The 19,334-nt window shown below is 38.1% G+C and overlaps 1 protein-coding gene across 2 annotated transcripts in view; it reads left to right on the top strand.

The window, feature by feature from the left end:
- LOC149312145 (phosphatidylinositol phosphatase PTPRQ-like) overlaps positions 1–19,334 on the top strand; it is a 136,625-nt gene that overhangs the window by 29,520 nt on the left and 87,771 nt on the right. For both annotated transcript variants that reach the window (XM_089526810.1, XM_089526809.1), the window contains exons 21-25: positions 7,134–7,203; positions 9,811–10,010; positions 12,127–12,361; positions 15,078–15,206; positions 17,066–17,212. In XM_089526810.1, the coding sequence (XP_089382936.1) occupies positions 7,134–7,203; positions 9,811–10,010; positions 12,127–12,361; positions 15,078–15,206; positions 17,066–17,212 (781 nt within the window). The remainder of the gene's footprint in view (positions 1–7,133; positions 7,204–9,810; positions 10,011–12,126; positions 12,362–15,077; positions 15,207–17,065; positions 17,213–19,334) is intronic.

The raw sequence follows: 19,334 nt of genomic DNA, 5'->3' as shown, positions 1-19,334 counted from the left end.
TATAACATGAAATGGTAGGAGATGAAAACCTATCAAATCATTCCTTATTTTACCATTTGCTCTGCACAAAATAAATGGCTAACCTTGGTCCAAAACACACTGTAGAGACAATCCAGTTTCAGACTGCTTTAACTGACCTAGCTCAATGCTTGGGAATTCTGGGAACTGTAGTTTTAGGAGCCATTTAGTCTTCTGTCAGAGTGTTCTGGTGCCACAATAAACTACAGTTCCCAGGATTCCCTAGCACTGAGCCAGGGCAGTTAAAGTGGTTTCAGACTGGATTATTTCTGCAGTGTGTTTTGGACCAAAGAAAGACTTTTGTTTTATCACTCTCCATTTTGTCTCTGGTTATTTATTATTTATGGTTAGATAGGGAAGGGATAGATATGAAAATCCTAACTTCAAACTACAAAGCTTCATGATATATTATTGGTATGGCATATCATCAGTGCATCATTAATACAAATTACTTTGCAGATGATTGAGTTTAATTTTGAGAAATTGAAGCAATTGTTAATTTCATCTCAGTTTCATTAAAAGCTTGATGGAACAAAGTAAGGTTAATGGCTCCAATGAGGTGTTGGTAGAAGGTTGTGTATTCTGTTCATGTTAAGAGTGTGTTGGATACAAGCTATGTGGTACATTGATGAGGAACTTTGATTTCCAGACAGAATGAAAGTTTTCTGACATATTTTCATAACCCAATGCTGTGGCCTATGCTGTTGGGATGGAGTGGGATGTGAGCACCTCTGGAAGATTTTGCATCCTTTTCAGCAGAGTTCTGGGATGTTGAGGGCTGCAGTGGGAAATGAGATTGTGCCACCCTCTATATTGGATTCTGTTCTTGCACAAATGGAAGTCAAGCATTGGATACAGCAATTGGATACATTCCTTCATCAATGTTATTTGTATTGTTTTGACAATATATTTCAGTTTTTTAGTCTTGCCTGTCTCAGTCACTGAAGATAATAAATTATTCAAACTACTTTTGGTTTTGGATCAAAAACATTAACTACTATAGTTTAACCACTATAATTTAAGGATTATATTAATTTAATCACTCAATTGAGAGTACTTGTTATTGTACTCCTTAAAGCAAATCTCTATCAACATGGAAAACACAATTTCAGGCCACATCACAGTATTTATTTTTGCTCTCGTGTAGGTTACTTGCAGAATAATGCAGAAACTCCTTTTTCATGCATTATAATACTCTATGTTTCCCTGAGTTTTTCTATGAATAAAGTTTGTTTTAATAAAGCAATATTGTACACATTCTAAAATAACAGATCTATGTGCATGCACCACCACTCCACATATGTTCAGCATAATTCAGGACACAAACATACATGTACAAATGTATGTGTACATATCCTAGGGACCACAATCCTGAAAAATGTAACAGGAGTGTAAAAATTTTGCACAAACCAGTGTACATTGATATTTGGTATTGTATCACAATATATGCGGTTGTTTCTAACAGCTGAAACTGAAAAACTGAACTGAATGTAGTTATCAGCTCATACACGTGAGTTGACAGGCCAGTTAACCTCATCATGTCTAAAGTATTTCAGATATGAATTCAAGGCCTGAATTTGAACTTGTCCTAGATATGCTGTCCTGAAGTCTTTGAGGCCCCTCCATACCCGCTTTTAAAAAGAAAAAAAGAAAAAAAAAGTGATTATTTTGTGATAGAAATGTCCCACACTCACTGTGGTGTATGGGGGCAATTTTGTCATGCTTTTGGCACCCTTGTTGGCTTCCAGTTGAATTTTTTTTTAAGGCTTCTCCTGCTTCTAAAGCAGCCCAGGGAAAATTGCCCTTCACCTACTTCTAGGGACTGTGGGAGGCTATTTTGAACCTTTTTTTAAAAAAAAGTAAAACATGTGGAGCTGTGGTGATGGGGGATGGCCCCTCCAAGATCCCATTGAGGGCTAAGGTGGCCAAGGGCAGTTTCCAATACCTGTCCTAGATATTACATTTAGTTTCAAAAACATTTTTTACTGAAAGAAATACAACTTAATAAAATTCAACAGAAGAAAATAAAATTTACAGACTGTCAGAATTCTTTATCAAAACATATAATGAATGCATATAGTTACTGAATTGCTTTTAGGTGTGAAAGGTAATTCTTTTGATACTTTGGGAATTACTCTTGGCTCTAAAAAACATTATCAGCAACCTGCTGGAGAGAAATGCACACGCAACTGGAACTAAACCCTTTTAAATGGAATTTTGACAGTGTGGGGAGCAACTTGTTGATGGCTTATTCATCAGAGATCATAGGGATCAAATCATGTATTTTGCATTAAACTTAACTGTATGTAAATGAATACACAGTACAGATCACATTCACTGCTTATTTTTTGAAACATGAAGCCTGCTTAATCAATTGAGCTATGTATATATAAATGAACTAAATGAGCAAATGTTTCAGTTGTTGCTGCACATCACATTCAGAACATTAGTATTATATAGCACTGGCATCTGTGATTATAGATCCAGGGTTAGAATGCACCACTGACCTTCTGGCTAAAAGCTGCCGCCTTGCCTCCAAATACTGAGGTGGGACTTGTGCGGTCTGTACAAGCACATAAAAAGCTTTGGAATGTGTAGCTGAATGCAGCATTCAGCATCCCAGTTCATGAGCTAGAAACCCTTGAGAATGAGTTTAAACTACCTTTTTTGAGGCAGGGTATAGAAGAACAGAAATGGTACTCTCTTTGCAGAAGCCTGTAACTGGAGTGAATGTTTGGAATGTGCAGGTAATTGCAATAAATGGTCTTGGTCCAGCTAATGTTCATTAAGCCTCTTTAGATCTATATATTATTTGAAATGTGCTTCTTGGCATATAGTATGGCCCCTATGAGTTTCCTCATACACATTGCATTTTGTGGAGTCAGATGACACACTGCCACATAGTGGCCATTTACAATCTCATTGCTGACTGGCAGTTTTTGACAAGATTAGCAGGTCATCTGCAAACCTACTATACTGATGTTATTATTATACATAAATACGGGGTGAGCCTCTTTGCATGGTGCGTCACTTAGGTTATTTGGCTCTAAAATGGCTATGATAGGTTGGCAGAATGCAGCTTTCAATTTCCTTGCATTTTTCAGTGTTATTACATTACTTTTAAAGGCTTTAAAGTGTAGTAGATCTTTCTGCTTTCCTTGTACTCAGATAATTAGATATAGATATAAAATACATGGTATTACCTCTTAACCCAATCTTGTCACTGTAGTAAACAGTCCTATTAATTCTGTTCTTTCTTAATACTGATGCCTGTCCTGTCTCTGAACTTATTCTTGTTGCTTTTGGATGTTTTTTGTTTCTGCTGTTCCCTTTTGGGGATGAGGTGGCCCAAACAGGAAAAAAAATGAAGTCAACTGAAGGTTGGTTACAGTATTTTTATTATATTTTTAAGTGTACCTCAACACTATACTAAAAGATGTAGGCTGAGATCCTAGACCTGTTGGACTGACTCCATTTTCCAGTGCAGCTTTACCAGGCATTAGAAACTGTGACAGAGATGTGTTCTCCTGTTAGGCCTCACCTGGAATACTGTGTCCAGCTCTGGTCACCACATTTCAAAAAGGATGTTGAGAAACTGGAGTGTTTCCAGAGGAGGGCAACCAAAATCATGAAGGGTCTAGAAACCATGCCATATGAGGAGAGACTTAGGGGGCTGGGTATGTTTATCCTGGAGAAGAGATGCTTAAGAGGCAATATGATAGCCCTGTTTAAATATTTGAAAGGGAGTCATATGGAGGATAGAGCAAGTTTGTTTTCTGCAGCCCCAAAGAATAGGACTTGACACAACGAATTTAAAGTACAGGAAAAGAGATTCCATCTCAACATTAGGAAGAACTTCCTGATAGTAAGAGCTGTTTGTCAGTGGAACACACTTGCTGGGAGTATGGTAGAGTCTCCTTTTTAAATATCTGTTGGGGGTAATTTGATTGTGTGTTCCTGCATGGAAGGGCATTGGAATGGATGGCCCTTGTATCCTCTTCAAACTCTATGATTCTAGGGTGCAGCAGTCCTCTCTGGTGCAACAATCAAAAGGATTATTTATTCCAATTCTTCTTCGCACTGGAGATCATTGGCTAAATGGGTGATAGGAAAGATCTGTACTGATAGACAGGAGAACAGATCTCTGTCATTCACAACTGCTGATGTCTAGTAAAGCGGGGGGACCTAATGGTCAAGGCAATTGTACCATGATCATCAATACATAGTCTTTGTGAATACAAATCAGTTACAGATTCATAACTCTAGGAAGTTTATTGCACCAGGGTTAAAATGTTCCCAAGTGCGTTCTGACATGCCCGCCCACGGGCGTGCACGTAACATGATGGGAACACAATGGGGCCAAGAACCCCATTTTACTGCACACTGGAATGCCGCCTTTGCCGCCGGGCGTTCCAATCATGTTCCCATTGAGTTCCAGGGGACACCATTTCTGAGAATGCTTTAAAACAGTTCTCAGAAATGGTGCCCTCTGGAACTCAACGGGAACGCGACTGAAATGCCCAGTGGCAAAGGCGGCATTCCAGTGTGCAGTAAAATGGGGTTCTTGGCCCCATCGCGTTCCTGTCACGTTCTGTGCACGCCCACGCGCGGGCACATTAGAACGCACTGGGGAACGTTTTAACCCCGGTGCGATAAACTTCTAGGTTATGAAGCCACAAGTACAGTACTGAATTTCAGTTGTACTAAATGTAACTGTTCTTCCATAAATTTAAATACTCTCAGAAAGATTATAGAAAGAAATGTGGTGTAGTGGTTTGAGTGTTGGACTAGTAGCCTGAGAACACAGGATTCATAACCCTCTTTGGCAATGGAATCTCACCGGGTGACCCTGGGCAAGTCACATTCTCTCAGCCTCAGAGCAGTGGTGTGACTAAGGTTGGTGTCAGCTGGTGTTTGCGGGGCTTCCTTGCCCTCCCTGCCTCCCAGCCAGACACTACTGTCACCACCACCTCTCCTCAGTCATTCTGAATCCTTCGGACCTGGAAGGCAGCCTCCTTTCTCCTTCAGGCCTTCTGAGTCCACCATGCTCAGAAAACAGCCATAATCACCCTCAGCCTTCCAAATTCACTGGACCTGGAAACCAGTCTCTGCCCCCCCAGTACTTTTATGTCTGTCAGACTCAGAAGGCAGCCTCCCCCCCGTCCTTCTGAATCCAGTGTGGCGGTTGCTGCGCCAGACTTGGAAGGCAGCCACTTGCCTCCCCACCAGGTGACACACACCTCTTGAGTGTCACCCAGTATGGTCTGCACCTTCCAATGAGACCACTGCCTCAGAGAATGACAATGACAACCCCCTTCTGAACAAATCTTGCAACCCTCTCCCCCAAACCCCCCTGTGATATAAATCTTTAAAAAACCCTATAAATATGCCAGCAAAGTTTGCTGAGTTTTGGACTACCCCCCCACCAAAGGTTCAGGTTCTTGAAAAGACCCTCCTGAAAGGGAAGGCAAACCTTGGCATCTTAAAGTTGTTCTCACCCTGGATTAAAGTCTGACCCAGAAGAGGATTCCTGACTGACTCTAACAAATATCATGGTCATTCAGAGATCTTCCTATTGGGCCCTACCACCCTCCAAAGCTTCCCCTTTTCTGTTTTGTACTTTCCAAAGTATAATGGTGGAGACAGAAGCAGTGGCATATAAGAAAACTATTAGCAGATGGGTTTCCATTTCTCTGCTTTCCTTCTGGCACATTTGTTAGATGTGTTGATGTGCAGGAGAGCTATCACTGTGTAAATCCTACATGGCAGGGGGGAGGTGCTGGTTTGGACTAGCTGGCTCTTTCCAACTCTGTTTATTCTATGATGATATGACTAGCAGAGAGAGGAGTCTTTTCCCCAGTCTCCAGTAGGTTGGCCAGGCTCTTAGGCAGGATCTAATCTGATACATAAGCTTGGTCCCACTACTTCTATCAGAATCATCAACCCTTCTCCTTCCTGCAACACTCTGTGCATCCTTAGAATGTTCATCTGGATGGAGGGAAATGCTCTAGAGCAGGTTTTAGGGTGCATACGGGTTCACAAATTGTGGTAGAAGCAATAGGAGTCAGCTTATGTATACAGCTGCATCTTGGTCTAGAAATTATCTATGATCTTCTGTATTTTCCTGGAAATCTTCATTATTTTCAGTCATTCTTTCAGTTAGCTTGAGCAACATACCTATGGAGCTCTAGAGTGGGAAAGACTACCAGCACTCAGAAGGACCAGGTCCCCTTTCCCACTCCCCAAATTCTCCCTGCTTCTAATTGGAAAAGGAAGTCCCTACTGTGTGCATTGGGACAGAGGTCACTATCTTTGTAGTGAAAAGTAGGCAAATGTCTCCATATCCTTGTTCTATAGAAGACTTGGGCAATAATGTAGGAGAAAGGGGCTCATTCCCTCCAGACCATCTCCTCAGGAAGCTCAGATATCCTCCTTTTATTTTTTGAAAAAGTGATGTTGTATCATTTCCTGTTGGCATTGTAAGAGGGACTGTGAGTGAAACAAGGATCTAGTAGGTATTGTCTAGGTAGAGGCCTGCTTTCATTTGTTTGTGGCATTTTCTACATAGTTTCCAGGGAAATATGGCTCAAACTGAACACTTTAAATACTGAAGGTGGCAAATGGCTTGGGAGGACTGTTGGGGGCCTTCAGGGAACATGTGATCCATGGGCGGCACTTTGCCCACTCCTGCTCTAGAGCTTCTATGCCTCTATAGGATGTACCTATCCCACATACTGCATGTTTTTTATGTGTTCCTGTGCTCTATTATAAATTATAGCATAATTACAATAAATTACCAGACTTATTCCCCTTGTATGATTTCCCCAGAGCCTGACTATTGGCAAGATATGGAATGTTACATTTGGGAAAGATCAGGATCATGTACATTGCAAATAGTGCTATCATCTACAAGTTATTCAGTTATAAGGAGCAGGAGGTATGCAGCATCACTTGTGTGTTTTTGCACAGTTCTTATGTTTCAAAGTAAAGCTTTCCACTCTGTTCAAACCTCCGTTCTTAAAGTTTTTAGGTTACAGGTTATGTATGCTAGGTTATTATTTGCCTTGCAATTGCTACCTGAAAATAATTGGCTATTGTTTTTTCTTTAATTGCAGGTTGCTGCTGAAAATAGTGCAGGCATTGGAGTGTTTAGTGACCCATTTCTCTTTCAAACTGCAGAAAGTGGTAACTTGATTTGCAACTGTGTTTTTAATTAGCTTGCTAGTGTTAAGAAAAATTAAAATGTTGTTACACATGCTGACTTTTCAGATACTACAGAACAAGCTTAGTTATTTAGATAATGGACAGCAGAGAATTTGGGATGCACACAGCTTCGTGCTCCTCCCTTTGTTTCTGATTTTAGAATTTACATGCTCCTTACATGAACTGCAGTTCTCCAAAGCAAGGCAACCAATATTTGTCTGAATGCAAAAGGCTATTTTATTTTGGTTATTAAAAATTGTTGTCCTTTCCAAATGCAGGAGCATACCACCAATTTTTTTTTTTTTTTGGGGGGGGGGTTGGAGATTATTTGAATTTCACAGGCTGCATGTTGCCCATACCTGCTATAGCTAAAACAACCTTTTGTTTTTTAAAAAATATTAAATTGTCTCAATTTATTACATACATGTACATGTATATGTTAAATTTTGCATTATAACATAAATCTAGTCATGTTAATTAATTTATATCTCAATTTTTATCTAAAATAAATTGCATACTCATTAAGACCAATCTGTTTATGCAGCTGAGTCATGCTCCAGGAAGAGCTTGAGGAAAATGATAAATAGTTGTGCAGTCACTTGTATGAATAGATTAGATTGAAACCTGAATCTTGTTGGGCCACAAACTGCATAGCAAAAGCCACTGTGGAAGAGAGGGCCTACTTGTTGGTCTGAAGGGTTTCAGTGGCTGGCCTGATTGGCTGAGTGATGTCATGTAATGGGGGTGAGTGCAGACACTATTTTCAGTCTGTCACCCCTATGTGTGGTGTGTCAAATGAATTTCAGAGACCCAATACGTGCCCACAGTGCAGTGTGAGTTTTGCTGGTTGTCTAGAGGCCAGCTAGGAATTTCCCCAATACCTGGTTGTTCTTTTGTTCTTTTGTTTTTTTGTTTTGCCTGCACTTTACTGTATCTGTTGAGATTTGGACAATTAGCCTGAAGTAGTGTTGATAATACAGTGGGACCTTGTTATCCTCTGAGTTTTGGTTCCAGGATCCCCTCTGGATAACAAAATCCATTGATGCTCAAGTCCCATTAAATATAATGGCATAACAAAATGGTGCCCCTTATATCAAATGGCAAAATCAAGGTTTGCTTCTTGGAATTTATACTTTTTTGGAATATTTTCAAGCCGTGGATGCTTGAATCCATGCATAAAAAAAACGTGGATAAGGAGGACCAACTGTATTAGATCAGTGTACACCTTGGCACCCCACTGTGGTGTAGGGTTGTCCTCTGGAACTGCCTCCATGGGGCATAGGACCATGGGGTATGAGTTAAGAAGTCTGTCCTTAGGACTGCACTGGGGTTTACTCTCTCTTATAAAGTCATGGGGCTTGGGAGGAATCCCTCCAGGTTTGAGATGAGTGAGATAGCAACCAATCTCTTTGAATTTCTCTCAGGATTTGGTGTTTTATCCAAGGGATAGCTGGGGAGGTTTCATAGGTAGATGTCTGGGCCTCATCGGTACCCACACCTGGTTGACCCTCCCTTTTCCAGTTTGCTTATTCACAGGCCTCAAACAGTTAAATAGGCTATAGTATAGGTAAATAAAATCGCCCTTACTTAATCCAACTAATTGTGCCTGATTTCATTATTTCATGGTTGGTCAACAATAATAGCTGTCTGTATCTGCCTAGAGGTCCCGATGTGTTCACCTGAATTTGCACAGATTTAGAATATACCATAGTCCAAGTAGACAGGTCAGCAAAAGAACTTCTCAAATGTTTATGAGCCTTAGGATTCAGGAAAATAACAGGAGTTACAAGCAGCTCACTCTTCTTTTATTATTTATTCATACAAGCATGCTGTTTGGAAATAGATGATAATAGAATGACACTGAGGAACACAGCCATATCCCACTTCGGCTGAAATAATCAGAATTTAGAAATATGACATACCCATTGCCATATAATGGTGTTACCAAACATAAAAATGTGTGGGGAGAATTCATGACATAAGGCAGCATGAAGGCAGTTTATTTTGCATATGCTAACATGGGCTGCTGCCACACTACAGAATTAATACAGGTTGACACTACTTTAACTGTCATGGCTTTATCTTATGGATTTGTAGTTTGTTGTGACACCCTAATAGAGAAGGCTAAATAACTCATAAAACTACTGATCCCAAAATTCAATGGCACTGAGCACGACTGTTCAAGTGCTATCAAATTGCTTTAATTCTGCAGTGTAGATGCAGCCCTGGAACCTTTTGCAGTAGCATTACACTCCATGCCTAAGATGTTGGAGGAAGGTCTTACAACTGCATTTACTATTAACAGGCCAGCCTCAGTGAGAAAGACTCAATGCATTTCTGACAGCTGTAGAATGGGAATTCAGAAGGGTGGTCAAAGGAAAAGGAGGACAGAAGTCCTGCAGTTTTTACAGATGTATAGAAGGAGGGATTTCAGCAGGTGTACCTTGTGTTCTGTAGTGAGAGGTACAACTGAGCAGTTGGGGTCTGTTTAGATTATTGAAAACCTATATCTACATGGTTATAAGGAGGAGCAGTAGGGAAATATTTTCCTTCTGGAAGTTTGTTTTGATTTTGATTTTGTTTTTGAAGCTCCAGGCAAAGTGGTGAATCTCACAGTTGAAGCTTTCAACTATTCTGCAGTAAATCTGGTTTGGTTTCTGCCTCGACAGCCCAATGGAAAAATAACCAGTTTCAAAATTAGTGTGAAGCATGCAAGGAGTGGGATAGTAGTGAAAGATGTTTCTGTCAAAGTGGAGGACCTTCTGTCTGGAAGGCTGCCAGAATGTAATGTAAGTAGTGACAGACTTAAGATTTTATTTCTCTGGGTTGTTTGGTTCTAATGAAGTGGTTCACACCACCGTCATGGCAAATTGTCTTCATGGTGCAGGGCCAAATCCTCAATTTGAGTGTGGACTGCATACAAGGCATAAGGCCAATTCTACACCGAATCCATTTCCCTCTCTCTTAAACCTGCTTAAAATAACTTAGAGGCAAAACAGACTGCCCAAAAAGGGGAGTTTGGGGCCGCTCCAGCACCACTCACCCCAATCTGACCCATTACCACTGTTTCCAACTAGCTTTTGAAAAGGAGCAGGTTTTTCCCCTCTCCTTTTCAGGCTGGCTCTTCTGGGTAGGGGAGGCATCAGGGTGGTTTCTGGCTATGTTTGGGGTGTGCAGCGTCTAAACAACACACCTCCATCACAGCCCAACGAAGGACCTTTTGGCCCATCTGTTTCAGGCCTTAGTTTTTACTCTGGATTTTGCAGGAAAATATGAAGCTCTCTGTAGCAACACCAACACAAGCTTTTACACAAGCTTCCAGTGTGTTAACTGACATGGGCTGTCTGGTTTATAAAAGGGTGTTTCTGGGTTATACTAAAGCTAAAGAGAAGATTTGATGTATTTGATAAATTAGATATACAGTATGTATGAGATAGATTAAACATAAGCTAAAGTTTGCTATACTGGAAAGAGGAAAGAACGTATTGTTATTTATATTAATATTGCAATGTCAATGAAAAATTGAAATAATTTGGTCCAGTGACTTTGGATAAGTTATTTATGATTAAAGAAAATTTTTTGGTGATACTTCTAAAGGACTGGGAATTTTCGATTGTCTTTTATTACAAAACTGAGAATAACATGTTAATTATGGAAATCTTTAATAGTCCTTTTGCTGAAAAATAAGGATAATATTTTAATCATGGGTTTGATTATTAGTAGATTTAGCCAAGTTTAAGAAGTATATGATGTTGTTCCAACTGGAGAAGTAAGATTTTATATATCAGATATCATCATCATTAGGAAAGTCAGAAGTCATTGTAAATTTTCTCCTTTTTTCTGATTTTCTTCTGTTTTTTACTGTCTTTTTTCTTTTTCTTTTTTGGTTTGTATATTTTTCTTCTTTTGGTATTGGAAAGCTCTCTCTCTATTTTTTTTTTAAAAAACATTTTTCAGTGAATGCAGGCAGCCTTGTCATGTGGTATGAGAAAAGGACTGCAGTTTTGAAATGCTGCAGTTTTGAAATGCTTTCCCAAATGGGTTCATTTACTTCCTATAATGTCATCTTTTCATATTTTCATGTTGTCTTTTCACCACCAGGCAATAGCCTTTCTATTTACTTAAGCTTTTTACAGACACATTTCTTTATTTATTTGATTCTACTGACTGTTTATTCTTTTCTGAGGCATGATTAAAACTGGTAGACCAAATGATATGATTATCATATTGTTTATGGATAGATGTTAGCAAGGAAGTTCTCCTTATATTTGATGCTGCATTTTGTGAAACATCTGTCTAACAATTCTTGAGTAAATAATTTTGCCTCCATATTATATCCACTGACAGAAGTGGAGCCTACTGGGAAACCTAGCCTTGCTTTTTCTTGAACGTACTGGTTAATTACACAGTAGTCCTGTATATAACACCACTGGTACAATTCTGTAAGATATTATTTTGTAATTACAAGCTACATTGTTCAACAACATTTAGCACTTGTGGCCTAGTTTGCTAATTTGAATTGAGAGTGCTAGAAACATAATTTTGATATGCTTCATTAGAAATAGATGATCAGCTCTCTCAGGAAAACATTAATCTATTAATACAAATTTACTAGTCTTGGCACCGAAGCCAGCATTCCCAGCTGCATCATTTGACACTGGTTTGTATGGTATGTATTTTGATTGTATTTTGAAGAAGAAATTGTTTGTCAGCATTTTTTGTCATAACACAGCTAAGGTTAAATTTATTATACCCGATGTGTACATGTGTATTTCTGCCTGGTATGTATTTTCTTTTGCCTATATTTTATATCAGATGTGTAATTAACACTGCCGTTTGTCTGAATGTCTCATAGTGCATATGAAGTATTAAATTAATTTTTGTGAGGTTATTTTGTCTTTTCAGGATAACAGTGAATCATTTTTGTGGAGTACTACCACTCCTTCAACTACTCCTAGTAAAACTACCTTATTTATCTCAAGTACAATTCCTTCTAGCAAAATGAGCTCTGTCTGGAATGAACCTATCAGTTTTGTTGTGACTAATCTCCGACCATACACTACTTACCTTTTTGAAGTTTCTGCAGTTACCACTGAAGCAGGTTATATTGATAGTGCAATTGTCAGGACACCGGAATCAGGTACAATGTTTATACTATGATTTCCCTTCAGTTCATACATTTTGGGTTATATTCAGCTATTTTCATGTCAGTACAAGTATTTGTAGCTCCTTCTTCAATAACATAGAAAGCAAGTTATGAATATCTGCATTAGACAATGGAAGTTAGGGCTGTAAATAGCTACTAGTCAATATAGATATATATCATCTCATGTATCAGAGGCAGCATGCCTCTCTGTATTACTTGTTCAGGAATGTGGGATGGAAGGCGCAGTTGCACTCATTGCCTGCTTGTTGGATTCTCATCAGCAACAGAATGGCCACTGAATGAACAGAATGTGAATATTCTTAAGTCTGATTCAGTAGAGTTCTCATGTTGTTGCGTCTGAAGTTTATTCTCTGTGTAAGCAGAAAGAGAATTTTCTTTGTAGAAGATTAAAGCACATTTGTTTCTAAAGTAAAAACTTGTATAAGCAACAAAAATCTATTCATATCATTTCCTGTTTTGAGCTAAATTAGATAAGGCATTTTTAGATCCATGATCAGATTTTCCATCCATGATCAGTTTCTTCCAAAAAGAGCCATGCAGTTCTTAGGTATAGTTCAGCAAAGTTCTCACATTATTATGGCTGATGTTTATTTTCACCACAGTAGGGCCATGCTTGGCAACTGTGCTAGGACTGGAGGACATTTTAACCCATACCAGGGGTTAATGTAACTTCTGATTTAATTTCCAGCCATTTTTGACTGCCTTTTTGTGGGGAAGGGGTTCATGGATGATCTGGGAACAGTTTTTCAGTAGTTTTGACCCCTTTTGATTGTTTTTTGGGCTAAAACAGGAACCAAACATTTTAAAATGAGGGGATGTCTAGGGGCTGGTAAGAATTTTGTGATGGGAGCACAGGCCACAATAAGGAATGTAGAGGGTCACATGCGGTTCAGGGGCTGCATTTTATTCATCTCTTCTGCAGAGTAAGCCCTCCCCCCATTTTAGACCACAGGGATCCTGTGCATGCAGTACAGCATGTTATCTGGATTTGACTTATTCTTTTTCCCAGTGTTATTTTCTTCATAATCTTCTCAGCTGCTGTTTGCTGTGTTAGAGGTAACTTTAGTTTGGTGATAGAATATTCTGAAGACCTTACCTTTAAGCAGAGTTTAAAAAGTTACTGTTAAGGAAGGTAAATAGAATAACATGCTTAATGCTTAAATAACTGAACAGTGTCCTGAGATCTGGACTTAGCACTATTCAGTTATGGATGACTTCAGCATGGCATTATATAATCTTCAACGTATGTTTTCCAGGTTCTGGAATGCAAACAAGAAATGAGTAAGCCTTGTATAAACACAAAAAATACTCATTGAATAAGAGATGTTCCTTTTCTGAAAACTGCAGAACTTCTTCTAACATCTTTAGAGTTATATTTTAGAATAATTTATGGATTGTAACTGAATCCCTTACAGTTGGCAAGACAATAGAGAAATGTTGAAGTAATCTTCAATAAGCAGAGCATCTTTTGAATGGACAAGAGATTTATTTCAATTTGTTAACAGCTGTTCTCATTTTGACAGCAAGTGTAATAAAAAAATTGTCCTTTTTTATGACCAGCACTGGCTTTGAATAATGTTGGGTTTGACCTAATCTTTGTTACACTTGAAGCAGCTGAAGCATTTTGTCAGCTGTGCAGAAATAGCAGTATGTTAGTGATATCATTAACAAAGTAAGTGTTCAAGAAAATATTCAAGACAGCTTAGATTCATGGCCAAGATTATTTTTAGAAAACAATAGTATAAAGTTTGTCTTTTAACACCTTTCAAAGCCTGAAATAATTTCATCTCCTTTTGTTTCAACCATTATATATTATATAATAACTTTATTTTAATTTGTTTTAATGTCTGCAATATACCAAATATTTTATATCAGTTCTAAATTAATGTTCATTGATATGGAACATGTCGATAACATGTTCCATTGATATTAGTGAGATTTATTTTAAATAATTTCTTTACAACCAGGGTGAATTTTCTTTTTCTTTTTTCTTTTTTTTAAAAATCCAAGTCAGAGCTTAAAATAAAGTTTTGTACAGCTTTGCATGACTACATATCTGAGGCAAAAGTAGCGTAAATGAAATCTGCTTGTGGGACTTTTTCACTTTCTCTTGACTATTGTAAGTCTTATATCAGCCCCCAAAAGCCATATCTGAGGGATATACAACCCATCAGATCTGCATGGGGTATTTCCTGGAGCTGGAGAAAAAGTGTGGGATTGTTAGAAATCAGAGAGACCATCTTGCTTTAATGCAAACTCCATTCCAGTCATGTCAGACACCTTGAAATCCATCCCATTTGTGTTTTTTTCCTGTTCAAATGCTGTTATCTTACTATGTTAGTGTAACATGCTAGCAAAAACATAATATAACCATATTACACAAATTTTGACTCATAAAAGTAGATATATTTCATTATTTATAACAACTAGTTTACAAGACCAGATGGAATTTTTTTAATTCTGAGCATATTAGGAATAGTTGTCTTCACAGGATATCCTTTGAACATATATCATTTTCCCCTTTATCACAAAGTAGATAGTTCTGCTTCTTAGTATGGACTGGGAATTGTACTATCATAATAGTTATTTTGTGTGTATTATGAACTCCTATTTTTATGAATTAGATAACACAAGGGGGACATAAATATAAACTTTGTGGGCACAGAAATTCCTTTTTGCCTTTCTTTAGTTCCAGAGGATCCACCTCAAAATTTAGTCAAAAGCAACATTACAGGAAAGTCTTTCTCACTTTCTTGGGAACCACCAACCATTGTTACTGGAAAATTTAGCTACAGAGTTGAGTTATACGGACCCTCTGGTAAGTCAAATTCTGTGTAATTTGCTCTGGTCATGTTATTATTCATACAATTATTTTAGTATGATAATAAAAATGGCATGTTTTACAGATACACTGTAATAATGTTTTATTAAATTAATCACCCTACATTTTGTTTGCTTCTTGTGGGTCAGAGCACCCCACTCCTGGTGGAGTTGTTATGCCTGACTGTCTAGCATACAGACAAGGAACTGCGGGAGAAGTGGCTTGGGATATCTGCTTTTCAATGCCTGGCATGTGCCTTTTTGACAGAAGATATCCCAAGCCACTTCTCCCACAGGTCCTTGGCTGTGAAGTCTCTTTCATTGTTCACAAAATAGTTATTCTGAATAAATCTGGCAGTTGTTGGGAGATGTGTGCCAGAGTTGTGGTTGGCAGGTGTGTGTTGTAATGGGAAGCTGGGGCTACTGTTCATCTTAATTGTCATTGTCACTCTTCTGCTTGAGCAGAGAGACCTTTTATACCTCCCCCAGTGAGCAGTGAAACAGTCAAATTGCTTGTCTAATGGTCCATTGCATGAGTTATTTGTCACTATATAAAATCCTGTCTTTTGGCAACAAAACATCTATAGAAACTTTGATATGATATTCTCCATCTTTAGTTGCTTCATTCTCAGGCAGTGCTGAGGATAAGGATGACAGCAGGCAAAGAAAATTATGAGTACCAATGTATGTGTACGCTTCATATGATAATATTGAAATAGGATGACTAGCACAAGATGTCTATGTCGCTCTGAAGATAAATGTGAAATTACTTTCTTGAATTTTGAGATGGTGTTACCTCTGTTCCTTTCTACAGACCCTACTTATATAATTTCAGTGAGGATCTGCTTCTCTTTTTCTTCCTTGGTAGACAAAATCTATAAGGGGAAAATTAATATCTTGCTGACATTTTAGATATAGGTATCCTATCTTCCACAAAACATAATGAGGAAATCAGAATATTTTTATTGGTGTTAGCCAAGTTTCAAGTGGTTTTCATGAAGCAGAATATTATTGATTCTATAATAGATGCTCAAATGCATTCAGCGTTATCTATCGTACAGTTTTATTTTTAACATGTTCTTAGATTTTTATGACTTGGGTTGTCTGCATGACTAAAAGAAACAGCTCTAGCCCATTAGAAAACCTACATGTTCAAATGATGCATGTGGTTAAAACAGTATCTGTGCACCCATGCACATGCGTTTGCAGCAGATCAGAAAAAAAATAATGGTGCAGCATGGCTTGTAGCCATAAATGCTCCATTTTGGCAGGTCCATCCTTGCAGTCAGTTGTTGGCCCACTAGGCAGGTTGATAAACCATTTTTAAATGCTGCTGCTGCTGTTATAGAAGCTGGCAAAAATCATCAGGGGAACTTTGCCCCTTAGACAGTCCATGATTGAAAGCAATGGATTTCTGTTTGAGATGCAGTAATGATAGAGATCTGTGTATAAGACTACTCCTGCCCATTTAAAGAGAAATTATATACAGTACTTATCCTACCATATATCAAGTTATCTGGGGCAAAATAATAATAATAATAATAATAATAATAATAATAATAATAATAATAGAATGGGTCTGCAGCAGTGCAAAGGATAACCCTATGAAGTCTAGAAGGGAGTGATAGGATTAGCTGGAGGAAATAATTAACACAAAAGTTATTAGTCTAAATGAAACAGGGTCCATATGTATTGTAATTATCTTTTAACATTTTACCATACCAATAATGCCTGTATAAGTACATTAGATCTATTTCACATAAATGTATCAGTAACCCTTAATTTTTAATTGCAATTTTGTTTCAGAGGTACTAATATTTTTCTTTCTTTATTTTGCAATGTATTTATTCTTTGTAGGGCATATTTTGGATAATAGCACGAAGGACATGAAATTTACCTTTAGTAATCTAATACCATTCACAACATACGATGCTTTTGTTGCTGCTGAGACAAGTGCTGGAGTGGGGCCAAAATCAAATTTAACAGTATTCACACCTGCAGGAGGTATGTTGTATGTCTGATAAGAAGGTGCATAGTATTCTTGATATAGCCCATGTTGTCATTTTCTTTGAAAAACAAGAGTTTGCAATGCAGCCTCTTAATAAAATGTGTGTTCTCCTTTCAGTATAAAGTCATATATTCCATAACAGTTACATATTTCCTACTATAGTGTAGTGTAAATAAAAGTGGATGCCACAGTATTTATTTTGACAAAGGCTCTGCTTCTTTAGCAGCTATATCACAAGCAAAAAATCTGTAGGGGTCATAGTTTCCTATGTGGAGACCATTAGACGTGGAGAACATGTGAGAACTTGGAAGAGTTTTAATTTCAACTTCCATTGTTTGCAATCCAGAATGGGCAGCTGTTGAATGATTTTGTGAGTTCTAACTTTAGCAGGGACCTAGCCAAAGGGGGGGGGGTTTCCTTGGGGTCTGGACCCCCCTTCCGTTAGATAAAATGAATGGTGTGTGCTGCCACACCGCCGCACCCAAGCCCCATTATAATGGTGGCACTTAGTCTGGACCCCCTTTCCCAAAATCCTGGCTACGTCCCTGACTTTGGGATTCTGGGAGCAGTTTAAAAAATAACTTTTCCAAGCTCCATGTATTTCTGCTACTTTAATAGTTTTGAAAGTTTTGAAAGGCACAGCCTATAGTGCTATCTATTTGCATATGTCCCCAAGGAACATGCTTGATCAAATTTCTTTACGGGCATCATACTTATCATCTGAAGTCCTTGCTGTTCCAGAAGTGCTTTTGCTTAACTGGTGTCTGAAACAATTGTACTTGACAAATCTTGGTTGTTATTTTTGTTTATTACCCTTTATATGTTTTTTGTTTGTTTTTTTGAAGACTGTTTTCAATTGTTTATTTTGTTTCCCTTTCACTGGTTCACTATGAAAGTTTAAGAAAGGATATAGGTAAATTAAAAGATGAGAATACAGGAACTACTTGTTAGATTATTGGGTGATCACCATGCACTTTTACATTCATAAAGATTGAACAGTGGGAGCCCTAATATCACTGGGTCAATGGATGCATTTGTGCATGGCTAATTTAGAGGATGTTTTCAGATAGGGGCTAGCTTGGTTGGGTGTCCATATCTGTGTAGGAGACCAAATCATGAAGTTATAAACAAAGTTAGCATACGAATGGAAAGAATATTGAAAAATTTTCATAAATGGTCACAAATATGTTTTTTGAACAGACACTATTAGAAACTCTACAACTATTATTCAAAATCAGGAGGTGTAATACCTATAAGATGTGTGAGAAATAACAGCTTTAATAATTACATCTTGATTTGACTTCCCAAATTACGTAGCCTTTGAAAACAGTGGTTTTCAAAGACTTTATCATGAAAACTTCTGAAATTACTCATTGCTATCTTTGAGGAGAAACATGGGGATGAAACAGATGGGCCAAATGAAGTTGCTTCCAGCCACTTTGGAGGCGTGCTTATTAAAGGACACATGCCTCCAAAGTAGTCAGAAGCTGTGCTCCAGTCCTTAGGACCAGAGCAAAAAGTAGCCAGAATAATTCGACTCCAGGTGGCACTGGTCAGCCCCTTTGCCCACAGTCCATCTCGATAGGAGTATAGATGAAGAAATGTAGATATCCCATACACTGATATCCGGGTGGAATTGATTTGATGAAGAATAGGAAGAATTATAAGAAAGAGTTAGTAGGCTAAGTATTAGGAATAATTGAGGTTTTGGTAGTTCTGCTAGGAAGTGTCAAATAAAGTAAGAACAAACATAAAATTTTTACACGAGGTAATCATAGAGCAAATAAGAAGATATGATATAGGAATATTTGTTTAAGATGATATTTTGTAATTTCGTTATATTTTTCTTTTAGTATATTTTGTATATATAAAATTCAAAAAAAAAAAAAAAAAAAGGACACATGCCTCCAAAGTAGTCAGAAGCTGTGCTCCAGTCCTTAGGACCAGAGCAAAAAGTAGCCAGAATAATTCGACTCCAGGTGGCACTGGTCAGCCCCTTTGCCCACAGTCCATCTTGGGAGTGGGCTATGTGGATAGCTACGTTCCAACCTGCTTCTGGCCAGAGCAGACTTGGTCTACTCTTTCATGCCCATCTGTTCTGGGCCTTGGTGAATAATT

Source organism: Sceloporus occidentalis, unplaced genomic scaffold (assembly GCF_023333645.1).
Source record: "Sceloporus occidentalis isolate IW3139 unplaced genomic scaffold, rSceOcc1.0.p SCAF_5, whole genome shotgun sequence".
In the NCBI taxonomy this organism is placed as follows: Eukaryota; Metazoa; Chordata; class Lepidosauria; order Squamata; family Phrynosomatidae; genus Sceloporus; species Sceloporus occidentalis.
Note: the sequence above shows the minus strand (reverse complement) of the source record. Positions and strands in the feature narration are given on the sequence as shown.